The following is a 17508-nucleotide window of genomic DNA, read 5'->3' on the forward strand; positions in this document are numbered from 1 at the left end:
GGCAATATTTCATTTTTCCTGTGTTAATTACATTACTCATTCTGATCATAGCTGCTCTGCAAACACACCCAGAGAACAGGAATGCAATAAGTCTTACACAGATATTTTAGCCATTGTCAGTGAAACTGTTTTTTTGGATGACCGAGGAAAGGCACATTTCAGAGGGGCCTCAGTATGGTGGTAAATCCAATCCATGGTGTTTTAATTAGAGTAGGATTGGTGAAAATTACAGGTGAAAAGTGAAGGACAAATGCAGTTCTTTTAAAGATATTCATTCTTGTAGAGTTAGGAAGGGTATTCTTGACTTAGTACTTATTTTTGCACTAATACATTTCCAATATTTTCACAAGTTTTTGCCTGCCAAGAGTGCAAACATTTGCCTTGAGCTGTGGTATTTAACTACAAATATAAACACTGTTCAATTGCACTTTTAGGCATTTTAGTCATACAAAAATACTACTAAGACATATGCGTTTTATTTCATGTTTCAAAGTTTAGCAGAAGATACACTATAAAATACCTGTACAATCATCTATAGTGACAGGAACTGTATCTGGATGCTTATTTTGCAAATACACTGAAATCTAGAAGCATTTTTCAGTGCACACCATGTTTGGTCAATATTATAGACTTGTCCCTCCTAGAAAGTAGCATTGGATAAAATCTTTGGTCAATATGGGAAACATTTCACATATCAGCAATTGGTCATTCTATGAAACCAACCAGAATAGCATTTTCTGCTATTGGTCAACAGTAATTCCTGGCATTTACAAGACATTTTTAATCTGAGAATCTTGTATTGCCCTGCAATAACCTTCTAGCCCTCTACATTTGTGCAAAGGAGGTGCAAGTTTGTTACCAAAGCAGGTCATTAGGTTTGTACCTGCTGCTCAGTTACTCTACATAGTTGTTAAGTGTATCTGCAGTGACAACATAAGACAGTAAAGAACCGTGTTTCTGAGCAACAGTATTACAGAGTAGGAAATGACTGGGAATAAAAGAGAGATTCAGTTCTGAAGAAGGATATAATGGGCCACACATGAACTATATACACAGATAGAGCTTTAAGTGTAATGGCAAACATTCTCTGTGCAGATGTCCTTGAGAGCAGAATCAGTTACAAAAAGTGTGGATCTGTGAAGAACGGAGTATAAATAAGGAAACGTCAGGGCTTGCATTTAATCCAGTTCAGAGCAGAAATTGAATGTGCCATGGAGTGAAGCACAGCTTCTTTAGACTTCTGGAGAAATACGACATTTACAGTAAAAATGCTATCAAGATTTTTGGTTGCTTTATGATCCTTTCCTTTATTATGCATAAGAACAGTAGTGATTTACAGGATTTCTGTTTCTGAGGTTTGCAGAAGGTTGAAAACCCTTTTCTTTACACAAATCAGATTGCAAATCATATCTAAACTCTCATACGTTTAATAATATAGACAGTTAAAAAAAATCCTCTTCTGTATATTGTGCGCTGTGTTCTGCTCTTTCAGCACTTCAGTACCTCAAGCTTTGAAGACTATGCTTTCATGCTCGTTTCATAGTTCTGGTTTCTAAATCTCATGTCATTCTTCTTCTTGACAATTGCAAATTTACCTTTATTTATACAGCAAAAGGATATTTACAGCTTAACATTTTAATAACGCCGTAGTCAAATTTTATTAGTGATTCTCTGTCAGATTTTATATGAGACAGGAGAGTAATGAAGAACATATCATTGTGAGTTTTTAGGCGTACAAGCTTAATGTATTATGATATAACAAAATGTATTATATAAAGTCCCTTACTCAGGAAGGCAAGTGAGAGCACCATAGATATGACAACATAAAGCAGCAATCAAACCAGCAATAACATTAACATTCTGTAACTGGAAAAACATTTTTTATAAAACATAATGTATAAAGGCAGATAATTTTTAAATAAAGAGCTTTCAGATTGCCAGCATTGGCTGTACACAGGTAGTAAGAACAGAGAATACAAACAAAACAAAACCTATTGCCTAGCAAGATCTAATGTGGTCTCCAAATCTGCAGCAGACAGTTTGTCCATCTGGATAATGTATGTGACAGGATGTAATAAACCATCAGTTCATCTCAGTACCCGTGATTGGAAAGAATCCTTTGGAGACTTTCTTAGAAAGGTGAGTTTTCAGTAACCTTAGAAATCACTCTTGATTTCTTCCTATGCTCTCTTGGCTACTTCTAGCCCTGAACGTAACCTCCAAAGAGAACCGGACAAGCATTACTTTGTTTGGAAACAAATTAACATAAACCACAGAGGAGTCCTCGTTTTGCTTTCATTACAAATTAGAATGAACTTAATTAAGTTGAAATTTCTCCCCAAACCTAAATTACAGTAAATATTCCTTTCAAAAGCACCGGCATGAGGATGTTTGCCTCCCCTCAGGCATGAAGGGCAGCCGACTGTCGGTGTGTGCTGGCAGCCACTGGGACAGGCCTTAAGGCAGGCAGCCTAAGGGACAGCACACCGGAGTTCTTCACTGCCAAGCAGGCTTTGAACCTGCTGGCAGGTTTGGTCCACGGAGTGGCTGCTTTGAGCCTGTTTGGTCACTGAGTGATTTTAAGGATTGCGTTGGAGGAGCTTTTGGTGCCCGGTGGGCACTTGCACATGTGGCCAAGCTGCTACAGAGAGTGGCAGAGCAGGCAGCGAGCACTGCCACGTCCGGGCAGGCTGTGTGGCAAAGCAGGGGCCTGGTGGGAGTGAGATGTGAGAAGCACTGCAGGGAATGGCTGTCATGAGCACCACACACTCATACTATGGCCATTAAAACAGCAGAAGAATATTTATTTCAAAATATGAAAAAAAAAAAACCCAAAACTAAACACATAAAGAAAACGCCACAGGCTGGCCCCGACGCCTGACGCCGAGCAGAAGCCCACAGGGCGCAGCCGAGGCCTGCGGGCTCAGGCCGCTCTCCGGCCCCGCACGCCCCCGCAGCGCAGCGCGGCGCAACGCATCCCGCCTTCGCGCGGCCCCGCCTCCTTCCCTCAGCCGCCGCCGGGGGCGCGAGGGGCCGCGCGCGCGCAGTACCCGGCATGCAGCGGGCGGGCGGCTCGCACCAAGATGGCGGCGCCGCTGGACGAGTATGAGAAAGAAGCGGGCTGCGTCCCCATCCTGCATCCCGAGGTGAGGTCGGGCCCGCCGGACGCGGCGGCGAGGTGCGGGCTCGGGGCGGGCTCGGGGCGCGCTCGGGGCGCAGCGGGAGCGGCGCTCGGCGCCGCGGGTAGGCAAGGCGGGCGGGCCGAGCGGGGCGCGAGAGGTGCGCGAGGTGCGCCGCCGCCCCCTGGCCCGGGTGTGCGCGGCGGGGCGGGATGGGGCGGGCCGGGTGGAGGAGGGCGCGGATGTCCCTGTGCGTGTGGTGGAGAGCGAGGTGCGCGGCGGGTCCTGTGCGGAACCGGGCCGAGGAGGGGGGCGAGGCCCGGCCGCCCCCGGCCCGCTGCGACCGAGCCGCCTCTCCTCGGCGGCGCCGCCCCGCGCAGCCCGCCCGGCCCTGCCGGCCCGAGGGAAACGCTCCGGGGGCGGAACGGGTGCTTCCTGTGGCTCCGTGGTTCTGCCTGCGCGCCGCTCTGCTCCCATCCAGCCGCCGGTGCGTGAGTTTATATAGGAGCCGGCCGCGTTCCGTGCCCGTTGTGTCGGTCGGGCGGTGGGAGGAGTGCTGACAGGTAACGTGCAGAGGTCGTTTCGTGTCGTGTTTTTCTTCTCCTTTGTGCCACCCGCCTTTGTCAGCGGCACCTGTGCTTTCTTGAGGACTGCTATGATTGTTTCAAAGGGTGTTTTGAACGGTTTCTAAAGCCTTATATGTGAGCTTCTTACCTGATAGTCCCTACCATCCTCAGCCTAATTTTTCAGCCTACAAAAAAGAGGAGTGCATATGCTTGCCTCCACTTTCTGCTAAACAGATGGCACTCTTTTTTTTGTAAACAACATCTTAAAGGCACTTCTAGTTTCCTTGATGACTGAAGGGGCTCCATAGGCATCTGTATATAGTTGTATATTCTACCCACTCTTCTCTGCCTCTCCAAACTGTGCATACTTAAGACTTTGAAATGCAGCAGTCTATTTGAAGATTGATGCATGCACTCCTAACGTGGCTTGATGGTTTCTTAAAATTTATTTTAAGTGATGTGCAAAGACTGGTGCTATGTGTTTCTGTAGAGTAGCAGGAGAAATACTCTCTTTTCCTGTTTTTCAGAAGTGAGAGAAGTTGACAGTAACCATCCAAACTGATGTCTTTATTTGGAAGAAGATGTTCTGAACTTGTTGAAAGCTTAGAGGGGAGGATGAAAGCTATAAAATGGAGTAACAAACACATAGCGTGTTAGAAAGCCTCATTGTTTTTAAGACTGATAATTAGTATTCAGTAAATTAACTTTGAGTAAGGGCTGCAGAGTGAAGAAGTATCTTAATGTAAACTGATGGAAAATTCTGGGTGAGGTGATCTGGTAGAATGTGATGTTTATACACTGAAGGCATATGTTTATGATAGATGAGGAAGGAAGTTAATCTAACATATTGTATACCACAGCACCAGCCCTGATTTGTTAATGTGCAATAAATACCACTAGTCTAGAGTTTTTATAGATGGATCTGGCTGGAAATGCTGAGCATCTGACTATACTGACTGCATATCTCACTGACTATCTGACAGCACTGAAGGGGAGTGTTTGCATAGATTTCAGTGGGTGTTCCCTTAGCCTTAAAATTCCTTTATGCAGATTAACTCTCAAAGAGGAGGATGCTTTCAATGTTGGTGGTGATGGCTGTTTAAAGTGTGTTTCTGTTTTATTTTATTAGAAACTTCAGGATTCTGTACCATCACAGGGCTGTATTGTTGCAGACCTGTTCAGTGAACAATGTAGTGCCATCTGTGTTTTTTCTTCTGAAGTTCAGATGCCTTTGTACTCAATGACTTCCACTTTTTAAGGAAATAGCACCATATCCTTATGTAAGTGGTGACGTTGGAGCACATAATCTGTTCTTACGTTTGTATACACAGAAAACGATGCTTTTTATAGGACTGTCATAACCTTTCCCACTTTCTCTTATTTCATGCTAGTGTTAATCTCAGCGTCATGCATCATTTTCAGATATCTTTTTGTGCTTTTAAATTTCCCTTTTTTGTTGTTCTTTTTTTTTGTTGTTTGTTTTGCTTAATTTGTACTACTTTCTAAGTTTAAGGGGCTTTTCTGAAGAGAAAAGTGTTTTTATGCAAATAGTTTTGCATTTTCCTGTGAGGTGTTTTTGGACACTGTCTGCGAGTGATGTAGGAAAGGTGGTCTTAGAAATACAATACAATACTTAAATACTCAAGTGCTGAAAGATGTATTTATTTGTGAAAGGAACAGCAGAAAGTGACTCCAATAACTTTTTGTTAAGAAGGAGTAAAAACCACTCTGGAAGTGTGACTACTGGTGATGGGATCTCTTTTTACATGGATGTGGTGTTTTTTTTAGGGGAGGTGATGTGGGCGTTGGAATGGGGAGGGTATCTTGTTGACTGTGTATAGGAGCTGTTGAATCATGGCCTGAACCTCTGATTGATCACCTGAGGTGAGCACTGAGTCAGCTGCCGAGCGCAGGTGAAGGCAATACAGCTGTGTGACTGGAAGGAGCGGAGCCTGGCTGCCCCTCTCCTAGACCCCATTTAAGGGCTGACTGCCACAGAGGAAGGATCCCTTCCTGGAGATTGCTCCCTTTGGAATTTTCTTGGGAGCCCAGGACACAGTGAGCATTTTCATTTATTTTCGATTATCCCTTTCCACTGCGATGATGTTTCTAGCTATACGATCTCAAGATACCAGCCTAACCACACCATTGCATTTTTGTTGATTATACACTGTCATTGTGAGTCTCCCTCCTTCACTAGAAAGGCAGCCTGGTTTTTATTAGGAAAACTTGTTTTAAGGGACATTCTTTTTTTTTTTTTTTTTTTTTTTTTAATAATCAAAGTTCAGATCAGTGTTGCAGTGTAGAATCATGGAATTGTTTTAGGTGGAAGAGACCTTTAAAGGCTGTCTAATCCTACTCCCTTGCAATGAAGAGGGATCCCTACAGCTAGGTCAGGTTGCTCAGAGCCCCATCCAGTCTGACCTTGAGTGTCCCCAGGGATGGGGCTTCCACCACCTCTCTGGGCAACCTGTTCCAGTGCCCCACCACCCTCATTGTAAAAGACTTTTTCCTTACATCCAACCTAAAACTGCCTGGTTCCTCTTGTCCTTTTATCACAGACCTTGCTAGATTCTACTCTTCTGCTAACATATTTATAAAACTAATAATGCAGTAAAGCATCTAAACATCATTTTTTTCACAAAGTACGATAATTAATATCCACTTTGCATTGTATGAGCATTACACGATCCGATAGCAATAATAAATGTATGGAGTTGGCTGGCTAACTGTAGCTTCTCAGAAGTGGTTGAATAGAGGGAACTGTTCCTGAAAGTCTTATGGGAGCAAATCTACTAGACTTAGGACATTTTTATGAATAATTTGGGAGGAATTACAAAATTATCACTAATGCAACTTGCAGATGAACAGGGCAGGTAGATGTTAGGCAGTGAGGGACAAAACAATGACACAGACCCATCTAGAACCCATGTTCAAGCAAAGCCCATCTTTGTGCAGCCGTGTTCTAAATCACATTGAAGGTGAGGGGTGTAGGCACAGGGCTGTCAGGTTGTGCTGTAACCAGGTGGGTGTAGATATGAACAAGCAGTGCAGTGTGTTCTGTGGTTAGTTTTAAAGGTGGTTTACTGATTAGGAACAAGGTGTTTTTTGGCTAAGTGTGTAATAATACAATGAAGTGCTGCACTGAAGATTTGGTTTTAATATTGTGTTACAGTGGAAGTGTTGGAAAAACTATGCATGCTATTAGAAATAGTGAGAAGTGACTTCTGTGCAGCACGCTTAGTGAGATGCAGTGTTTAGTGTATGCTTAATAAGATCAAGTGGCTGGAAAGTGAAAACAGATGGGATCAAACTGAAAGGCACAAGAAGTAAACAGTGAGGGTGAGTGACAAAGAAAGAAAGGAAACGATGGCTTATCCATCTCCCGATGCTTTCAGATCAAGTTTGCGTGTCTTTCTGGAGGCTAGATGCAGTCTTTGAATTTGGTACATGAGTAACTGGTGTTTCAGATCCGTGGCTACAAAGGAGCTGTACCACAATGGGCTGGCTCTGGTTCTCTGAGTGACATGTCACTGCTTTCATACCCATGCATCCTTCAGCATGGTGCTGATGGGGTGCAGAGGCCATCAGCTGTCCTGGGCTGTGAGAGCTCTTCTTTAAGAGATGGGATGTATGTGCAGAGCACCCTGGACAGCACATACATGGTCAGAGCAGGCCCTGCTGGTTTGCCTCCACCTTTCAGTGTTCACCTTACATATGGCAGTAACAGTAGCAAGCCGCTCAGCTTCCAGCTGTGCCTGTAGCTGTAGTATGGGAATGGTTGTGCTGTTTGTACTGAACGATTGTAGTAGTCCTTCTGACCTTAAATTCCTTGGAACTTCTGATGGTTCTTGGAACCCTGATTGGTTCTGTAGTAGGTAATGGTAGGCTTGAAATAAAGGAACTCTGAGGGAATATTTAGGAACTGGCTTTTGTTTTTACCATTCCTTCTCTTTGTTTGCAAAATATTCTTAGTGTGCAAGCTGATACTGCCTGAACTGCCAAAGGTGTTTCAGCTGTCCGGGGCTGTACCTGTTTTCAGCTGATGGAGAGGAAGCTCTGCTTTGTTACCGCTATGTCAGGTGCTCTGCAGCTCTGTTTGTGCTGGGTGTCTGTGAGAGAAGTGGAAGCTGTCAGGTATTACCAAATTCCTTTGGCACTGGGAAAGTCTTGACTGTGAATTTAGATTTGTTGTTTAAACTGAAGTCAGAGGCAAATCTTCCTGCGAAGTTGAAAGAAAATTGTGAGAGTTGTGTGTTCTGATAGATATTATCCCAGTTGGAAGTATATTATGTTTAGTTTAGTTTTTGTTTTTTTGTTTTGTTTCTGTCCCTGTGGTACGTAACAATGTAGGAAGTCAGAAACATGGAGGTGGGTAAACCTACTGCAGCTAACTTTGGCTCTCCTTTTTCCCATCTTAGGAAATAGATGATTTGCATAGTCTGAGTCTATTTGCAGTGAGATTTGGTTAATGTCATTGAGGCTGTGCTGGGGTGCATGTTGTTCTTTCTTGTCCTGTAAATGAGTGGAAATTATTCCTTAATTTAGTCAGGGACTCTCTGGGAGCTAAACATCTATTTGTGATCTTATTCAGACCAGTTATTATTTATTGTGTTATTTTTGGAAAGAAAATGGAACCATGAAGTCTCAGGCAAGTTAGCATGCTTAATATTGAAAGCAATCTTGTCTTATTTAATGTATCACAGTTGGCTCATAGGCTGTGAGGCCTGAGGGGACTGAAAATCTAATCTGACCTTCTAACACGGCCATTGAAAGGTTTTCTTCAAGGAAAAAATTCTTTTTATAACCAGGATACTGCTGCTACTGTGAAGAAGAAAATAAACACAGTTTTACAGTAACAGTTATTCCTGTATAGCTGGGCAAATTGCCCCTAAATTTAATTATTCTGTTAAATACTTCAACCTGCCTTTAGAATGAATTAAATTTATTTCAGATCACTTGGTCTTGAGTTATATCTGTCCAAACACAGATCTGTCTGTATGTAGTTAATACTTGGATGATTATCAGATCCCGAATTGCAGTTATGGTCTGCAGTCATACTGAATCTCCTGAGTATCTTGCTAAGATATGAGTGTTTTTTCCTCCTCCTTTAACAGTTTTCATAGTGTTGTTCTTAGAACAGTGTGGTAGTGGACTCTGGAGCAGCAGTGGGTTTGAGAACAGAGCACTTTCCTGGCATTTGCATGGGGCCGGGTGCAGCTGTAAAGCATCTTCATGTTCTTGCTCGCTATGCATAGGCTACTGTAGCAGTCTTGTTGGAAGCTTGTGCAGGTGATTTCTGACTGATTTGTTATCACTTCTTTTGCTCACCATCAAAACTTGCCTGTAAGTTGTTTGTTCCAGGGTTGTAGAGAAACATGAAGAAGAATGGGATCAAAATACAAACTGTAAAATGCTTAGTGCCATTTAAGTGTTTTCACATTGGAGTTCCATGGAAGGTTTAAAAATATGTATGAGCTGTTGAACAGCCTTCTTTTGGCCCACACAGTTAAGGACAGTCTGTATAGTACTCACAAAATGAGCAGTAAAGCTCATTGATCTAGCTTTGAATATATATGCAACATTTTTGTGTTGACTCCATTTGTCTTTGTGTGTTGTACACACTCTTAGTCTCTCTAATTACATAGAATTCTTGTCTTTCAACAGCATGTATCTCACTGTGTCTGTGTACCCTTCTGCTCAGGAAATCAGTGGGGCATAAAAATTTGGGAGAGGGTAACACTAGGGTAAACTTCTCAGAAGTTTAGTTTAAGGGAATAAGGAGGGAAACGCTTAAAAGGTTTGTTGGTTGCTTAAAAACTAGCTAGCATTGTTATTGATGCTGCCATGTTTAGATGTCAGTGTTTGCTCTGTCCTGTGCTGCTTTTTAAAGATGATATGAAATAAGAATTCAACTTCTATAGCATCCCTGTAGTTGAGCAAGACTCATTCTAGTTAGAAAGGAGACTGCTCAAAAATCTTGTCATGTTAGAGGGGGAGTCTGTCTGAACCATACCCCCAGGCCTGCTGTGTGATATAACATTAGATTACAATTTGTCTCGTACAATCTTGAGATCTAGTAATTCCTTCCTATGCTCCTAAGATGTCTGAACAGATGTCTCTGTTCAGGAGGGAGGCACCAAGACTGGAGAGCGGTGAGAGGCTGTGGTCAGCTCAGAGGGCTGCTCGGGTCACAGCCAGGGGAAGATGACTCAAAGGGGGACAGTGTAAAGGGAGAGAGGACAGCAAAGCGTGCCTTGAAAGCCCCTATTGCTGTACTGTGCTTAAGCTGATCTAAAGCGCAGAGCGATGCAAACGCAGTCCCTCGTTCTTCCTCTTGCAGTAGGTCAGTAGGTGAGCTGGGACACTGATTGCTTTATGGGTCTGTGGTCTGGTCTGACTGCACTGTTGGGAGAGCTGGTAGGGAGGGGGAGGAGTGATGGAGAATGGGTGGCCAGGACCATGAGTGAGAGCACCCCATCTGGTGGCAGGGCAATTTTAGCTGGGCTTAAGTCAAGCTTGCCTTTAAACAATTCTGGCCACATTCCTCTGTGTCTTTGACTTATCATAGAGTGAACTAGTTCTGGGAAGTAAATTGAGAGAGGTTTAATTCCATCCAGTTTAAAACGAAAATCATGAAAAACAACGTGAGTTCACGAGTCCTGGTTATTGTAGAATCATAGAATGGCCTGGGTTGAAAAGGACCACAATGATCACCCAGTTTCAACCCCCTGCTATGTGCAGGGTCACCAACCAGCAGACCAAGCTGCCCAGAGCCACATCCAGCCTGGCCTTGAATGCCTCCAGGGATGGGGCATCCACAGCCTCCTTGGGCAACCTGTTCCAGTGCGTCACCATCCTCTGTGTGAAAAACTTCCTCCTAATATCTAACCTAAACCTCCCCTGTCTCAGTTTAAAACTATTCCCCCTTATCCTATTGCTATCCGCTCTCATAAACAGCTGTTCCCCTTCCCGTTTATATGCTCCCTTCAAGTACTGGAAGGGTGAGATGTGCTTCCGTACTGATAGAAGAACAAAGGAAGAGTGGTGTGACCAATTTGGAAGGTGAGGAGTTAGTGAGACTGCCCACACACAGCAGCACCCCGCAGATTTGTTGAACTGTTACATACCTGACCTCTGGCCACCTACCAGACTGCAGGTACCTTTCCTGTGCTTCTTGCTTCAAGCAGGTGAATTGGCCTGTGCTTGTTGTAAGTGGGAATGAGAAGTTATGCAGCCATAGGTCTGAAGGTCTTTTTGCTGAGTGAGAATTGGCCAATTGAAGTTTTCCATGAGGGCTTATTGCATGTTGTACTAATGGTTTTTTTTGTTGTTGTTTTCTGGTATGTGCTAAAGAGAAAAGAGGAGGTTCACAGCTGGGCAGATGACTGGTTCTGTAATGCTCGCTTGCCAGTTTGGTAATCCTTGATTTATTTTTTTCCCTGTTTCTCAGAGATGAGTTAGTTACAGACTCACTAAGTGGCATCACTTACATTTGATGTCTGTGCCTTGGCAGCCTGTTGAATAAGACAGAGCTTTCAGTATGCTTTTTTTTTAAAAAAAAAAATAATTTTTGATGATGTAATGGTAGGAGAGTTTAATGAAGAATCAGAATCATAGAATGGTTTGGGTTGGAAGGGCCTGTTATGATCACTAGTTCCAACCCCCTGCTATAGGCAGGGACACCAGGTTGCTCACAGCCCTATTCAGCCTGGCCTTGAATGCTTCCAGGGAGGGGCACCCACAACCTCTGTAGGCAACCTGTTCCAGTGTCTCGCCACCCTCACAGTAAAGAATTTCTTCCTGATATCTAGGCTAAAAGAGTCTAAAGAATCTTCTGATTGTTCCTTTCGGGGAATTTTAGAGGGTTGTTTTCCTCTAAGTCGTTGAGTGTCAGGATTCAGCTGCGTATGTGCTTAAGTGCATTTATGAAATTTGAACTTGGAGGGTAAAAAAGGAGAATTTTTTGTTGGTTTTAAGTTACTCTCACAATAGCTAAATACTAATGCTGGGTCTCTGGGGTGTGTTTGATATATGTTGTGAGGTCTGCAAACTCTCATGCTCTTGAGACCTGGATATGTTGAAATTACTTGGAAAAATATAATTTCATTTCTGTTAAAATGTTCTGGTGGTGGATGAGAATACAAAGCAAAACTCTTTGAAAAGAAAGCCAAGGGAATGGAGGCATGTGTTAGTAGAAATTGCTAAGTAAGGCAGCAGCTGTATGGACTTACCTTGCTAGGAGGAGGAAAGGAGTTAGAACTGGTAATGTCAGTGGACTTTGAGCTGTGAGTATCTGTAGTTATTGCGGTCTTTAAGGCAATTACGTGACTTGATACACAAAACAAAGAAATTGGTAGCTCAGGAAATCCTTATTGTTTTCAACATCTTATTGCTATGTATTTATGAGAATCTTTGGTTATTGAAGTCCTGTAAGTGCATAAGTGTAGCAGGGATCCAGAGAGGAGCTTCAAAGAGTCAAGTTTGAGATGAAGTACGCATCTGGTTGTGGCCCAACCTCCTATGGCACCACTGCTTCTGGTGGTTATTGCTACTGAAAGGCTTTGCTATTTCTCACTGCTAAGAAAAAATGTTTAGAGTAAAGCATGTAGTCAATTTAACATTTCCTAGCACTCAGCAGTTATATTTTGCCTGTGTTTATTCACTTTCCTAGCATATAAACTGGATTTTTTTATTCTGATTGAACAACCTTCTCTCCAGCACACTTCTGTTGCTGGGTTTAACTGGTGATGGGACAGTTTGATGCTGAATACTTCATTAGAGAAGCTTCTGCTGCTGAATGGCAAAGACATTTTGTTTTCATTACTTAAAATGACAGAAAACTCATTTATTTGTAATACGCTCACCTATAAAAGGACTGAGGAAATAGAAAAGCATACAACTAGAAAATACCACAGAATGTGGGATATTTGTGCTATTCAGATAGCTCCTTAGACCTGTAAGTAATGTAGCAAAGCACTTCAACTCACACTTCTTTTAGTAAGTAATAATTTGTACGTACCTGCAATTGGAGCTGGTTATTGGTATGGGGTACCTAAGAATTTCTGTACTGTCAATAAACCTGTTGTATGGGAACTGTTGAGTCATGGCCTGAAGCACTGCTAGGTCACCTGAGGCAAGGACTGGGTCAGCTGTGAGAGCGCAGGTGAAGGCAAATCCTAGACCCTACTGAAGGGCTGACTACCACTGGGGAAGGATCTGTTTCTGGAGATCCCTCCTTCGTGAGCCTGAATCTTTGAATACGGGTTATCATTCACTGTTTCTTTCTGTTTCTCCACAATATTCTTTCCAACTGTAACGCCTGTGTTTACTGTTTTTGAGAACTTAAAGGCATTTGAATGGGTAATAGTGTGATTAAGTATATTTTAAATGATATTACTGTAAGCTTTTAATCGTTTTAACTATTTCAAATGCTAGTAAACGTGTCTGTCTTCATGCTTTCTGGTGACACAACCTGTGCAAATGGGAGGCGTTCTGATCAGCCTCTGTGTGAAGCTGATGTGGACAAAAAGGTAATGATCTTCAATTCAGAAGCACCTGTAAGTAAATGAGGAGGAAGCAGCTGGCTGGTGATGGACACTTGCTTTATGCAAACAAGACTGAGCTGTTGCCAGCTGTGCCTTCAATCCCCAGATCTCTGACCTCTGTGCAGTGGTTGGATTAAAGGCTCTGGCTGAGCGGCTCTGGCTCCTTGTTACGTAAAAGCAGAGGTTTGCATTGGAGTGTGTGGGGTTATTCACTCGCACGATGGCTGGCTGTTGTAGGTGGAACTCTGCAGCAGCTTCACTCTTCTGCAGCTGCACAACTTCGTTGTGTTTGAGATGAGGCTTTGCTCAGTTTATCTCACCTTTTAAAGAAAGCGCCATCTTCAACTGTAACTTGCTTTCCAAATACAATCAGAATGTTGTTTTAGCCTCAGGATGTTTTTCCATTGTGTGTTAATTCTGTAATTAGCTTCTCTGGGGATTTCCATAAGTTATCTCACTTTCTGTGGGCATGCCAAGGATCCATGCAAATAGGGCAAATTTAAGAAACCATGAAACAGACTTAACAAGATGCTGTCAAATGTGAAAAGTAACAGGAAACGGTGACGGAATTGGCATTGAGTGGAGAACTTTTGTCAAATCACATGAATTTTGTGTAATTTAATGCTGTTCTGAAGGGCAGTGAGAATCCCAAGGTACACTGTGTGTGTCCAAGTAAAAGATGGCTTTTTTCTAAGGTGTTACTTGGCTAGTTAAGATTCGCATGAAAGTGGCATTGAACATCCTCTCGTGGGCAATGCAGACTGGTTTGGATGAGAGTTTTCTGGCACGTATTATCTGAATGGAAGGCGTGTGCACACATCACCCCAGCTCAGCAATCAAACAGCTCATAGTTGTGTCCTGCAGCAGATGAACCCATACAGCCCTGCAGGCTATTCTTGTTTGAGTCTTCATGTGCATGAATGTAAGAAAGATGAGGCTCCCGTTTGATGGCAGTCAGCAGTTAGGTTAGCTGTACACCTGCACTGCTAGCACTGTTTCTGGAGAAGAAGAGACTGTGCTGATGTGATTCTGCCTGAAATCAAGGCATCGTGACTTCAGTCCCTGTTTCTGTGACTGGCAGCATTAGCTGAAGGGGCAGGGAAAGGAAAGTGTCACCTGTGTCTAGAAAAGAGACTTGCAGTAAAAATGTTATATCAGCCACATGATCTTAGTACTGTTATTAACTGATTTGCTTTGATTATTTTGTATTTTTCTGTTAATGTGTGAGGTGCTGGCTAAGGGGCATGTGTTAAGACACCACTGTGAGTCTGTATGTGTTGCATGCAGTCAGTTTCAATCCATTGGTCTTCACAGATTCCTGCACTTAACAGTGGGAGGAGCATTGCTTTGAAGAAGCTTTCCCAGTGCATTCTAACGAATGGAGAACATAGAAGTTGAATATATAATGTGGGTGAAGAAATTCATTAGTATTAACTCCTAATAGTCTGTATTAAATATAGTAAACACATACAAGAGTAGGTTCATTATTTAGCTACCCTGACTGCCTGGCTGCTGTCTATGATTTTATCAAGATTTTTTCAATTGCAGCCACATATGACGTGTATATATAAAATATATCTGACTGCCTAAATGTTATGTTTTTTTTTTTTCTTCTCAATTTAAAAACACAGGAAATAGCACACAGTATTTTATTGCTGGTAATGCTTCCATTTCTATGTTTTTATTTTGGACCTTGTTAGTATTTTCTTTCCAAGCGTCTGTTAATTAACTTGGTTCCCATTCAGAATTTGACTGGCTGACTTCGATCATTATATCTCTTCCTTGCAGCAATATTGCATAATGTTAAAGGAAAAGCAGCCCTAGCCATCTGCTGATGCCTACCATAGCCATATGCAGCAGCTATAAGCAGCAGTGTTTTCCTCCCTTCCTTATGTCCAAACAGGCACACTGACCTATTCGTATCCTCCTGCTAAATATAATTGAGAATTAGGAGACAAATCAGAACAATTCCATCTTTGTCATCTTATTTTTTCACACATAATTTTTTTTCCCCTGCAATTACTGTTTTTGGAATTATCTTTGAACTTATGTCACGTTTGGCTTTTTTAATTGGAAGAGATTAAGATTCAAGTACTGAGGGGAAATTGGCATAGCTGGAGCCCTTGGTGATGAAAAGTGAGCAGGAATGCTGGTATTGCTTGCATTTGGGAGTCATCCTCCCTCACCTCTTCCTTCCCTTCTAGCCATGTTTTTCATATTTTGCTCTATTTTCTGTTTCCCCAGCTTATTGCTCCTGTTTTCCAGAGGAGATTCCCTTTTCTCTCGCACCCTGTTTTTTCTCTGCGTTATTCTTTCCTCACCCTTCATTGCTTATGTATCTGTGCATGCAGTCTGCACAGTTTGTGACTAATGAGTAATGACAAGCTAACCACAGATGCATGCGAGTCATTAGGGTGCTGTCAGAGGACACTCATTGAAGTGGGAAGCTCGTCTCAAATAAGTGCCCCTTAGAAGTAATGAGGGAACCAAGTTCAATTATAAAACAGCAATCTGTTTCTCTTGCATCCTTCCCAGCCGATCAACTCGTTCTTAGATGCAGCATCGTTCTGTTCATCCTGTCAGCCCAGTGTCCTTCAGTATTTCAGCGCTTGTGTAAGGTTTCTGATTGCTTTGTCAGATACAGAGTGGCAGCTGCCAATTGTGCTCTTGGTGCCTTCTCTGTCCTTGTTTCTTCCCTACCAGTGGCTGTGGATCTTGTATCTACAGCAAAAATGGATTCAGCATGCTGCCCTAGGAGAAGAATCAAAAAAGGAACAGCAGAATCGAGTCTGTTTTCCTCTCATAATGGCACTGGCTGATTGTGGCAGTGATGTGATGGACCCAGGCTGGCTGATTTGGGCTCAGGGAGTGCATGGCCAAGAGCACCAGGGAGGCTGGATGGAGCGTTGATCTTTCTCTTCTAGGAGCGCTGTCCTTCTCCTTTGGCTCCAGTCCCTCAAGTCCAGCCCTTGGAACTGGCTGCTTAAAACAGGGTGCAGTGGAGATGTAGCATTTGCAGCCTGCTTATCTGCAGGCAGTAAAGTCAGGCCTCATCTCTAATACCTCACATTTAGCTTTCCTGGCATTCAGGCTGTGTACAGTGGGAGATGGGAAACCTGTTGACAGTAGATAGCAAAATAAATATAAAACAAAATTTCAGTCATGTTTTCATCTGTTAGTTAGCTGATAGTGGTTGTTAAGTGGATATTAATACAATTAATGATGTTTCTTGAAATAACTGTTATATTACTGTTACATATTATTTTACTCTCAGTCTGTCATATGCTTAGAAATGATTAAAAAAACATTCTCACTGCAAAACAAACGAACAGTTGTAGTGATTGCAAGGATTTTATCTGTTTTTGTTTGTGAAGGGAAATGACAGTGAAAGTAACAAAACAAAATGTTCTATGACGTGCATAATGTAAACAGGGCATCATTTTTCACTTGCTTTAATGCTTTTTCCCGTTCCTTTAAAAGTGTGTAACTATATCAGAGGGGGATTTCTAATCAGAGCTTTCTCTTCCAACAAGTCAAAGGAAATAATCTGTATTTTTGTGCGTTTTAATCTTCTTTTGACCTCCAAAAATAGATGTCTGAATACCAGGACTTATGATTTCTTGTATTGTAGCCGCTGAGTGACTGGTGTTGGGAAATTCATCTCTGGTACACCACCACTGTAATCAGTCTTACCAGGGATGAGCAGGACATAGCACATCTTTATTTGAAATTGGGTTTTATTTTTGCCCTCCCTGATCCATTTATATATTGTCCTTACGAAAGCAGAGGTAGCGTGGTTGAGTTCTGTTGGCCAGAGGTTGGAATATCACAAGTCAGGAAATCTGAGGTGATTAAATACAACAGCTTATAGTTTCCTGAGAAGTTAGTGGTCAGTCTAATGACGCACTGGAACAGGTTGCCCAAGGAGGCTGTGGATCCCCATCCCTGGAGGCATTCAAGGCCAGGCTGGATGTGGCTCTGGGCAGCCTGGTCTGCTGGTTGGCAGCTCTGCACATAGCAGGGGGTTGAAATATGATTGTTGTGGTCCTTTTCAACCTGGGCTATTCTATGATTCTGTGATTTTAATGAGTAAGCAGAGACGTAGAGGAAATCAAACTGTTCACTGAAATGACTGAGGCTGGTAGTGAGTGCTAAAGCAAAAGGTGGAAGTCCAAGGGAAGCTGTGTTCAGTAGACTGAGGCAGTCTATGTTCATGGGTTTTGGGCTCACCTGTTGAAAACAGTGCAGAAGGAGATACTGAAAATTAAATTTCCA

At 42.8% G+C, this 17508-nt stretch overlaps 1 protein-coding gene across 1 annotated transcript in view; it reads left to right on the forward strand.

The window, feature by feature from the left end:
• The first annotated feature begins 3013 nt into the window (after positions 1-3013).
• The window catches only part of ZDHHC17 (zinc finger DHHC-type palmitoyltransferase 17), a 65108-nt gene continuing 50613 nt past the window's right edge, over positions 3014-17508 (forward strand). The window contains exon 1 of the mRNA XM_048951945.1: positions 3014-3146. Within this exon, the coding sequence (XP_048807902.1) occupies positions 3084-3146 (63 nt within the window). The 5' untranslated portion in view covers positions 3014-3083. The remainder of the gene's footprint in view (positions 3147-17508) is intronic.

This window comes from Lagopus muta, chromosome 1, assembly GCF_023343835.1.
Source record: "Lagopus muta isolate bLagMut1 chromosome 1, bLagMut1 primary, whole genome shotgun sequence".
Lineage (NCBI taxonomy): Eukaryota > Metazoa > Chordata > Aves > Galliformes > Phasianidae > Lagopus > Lagopus muta.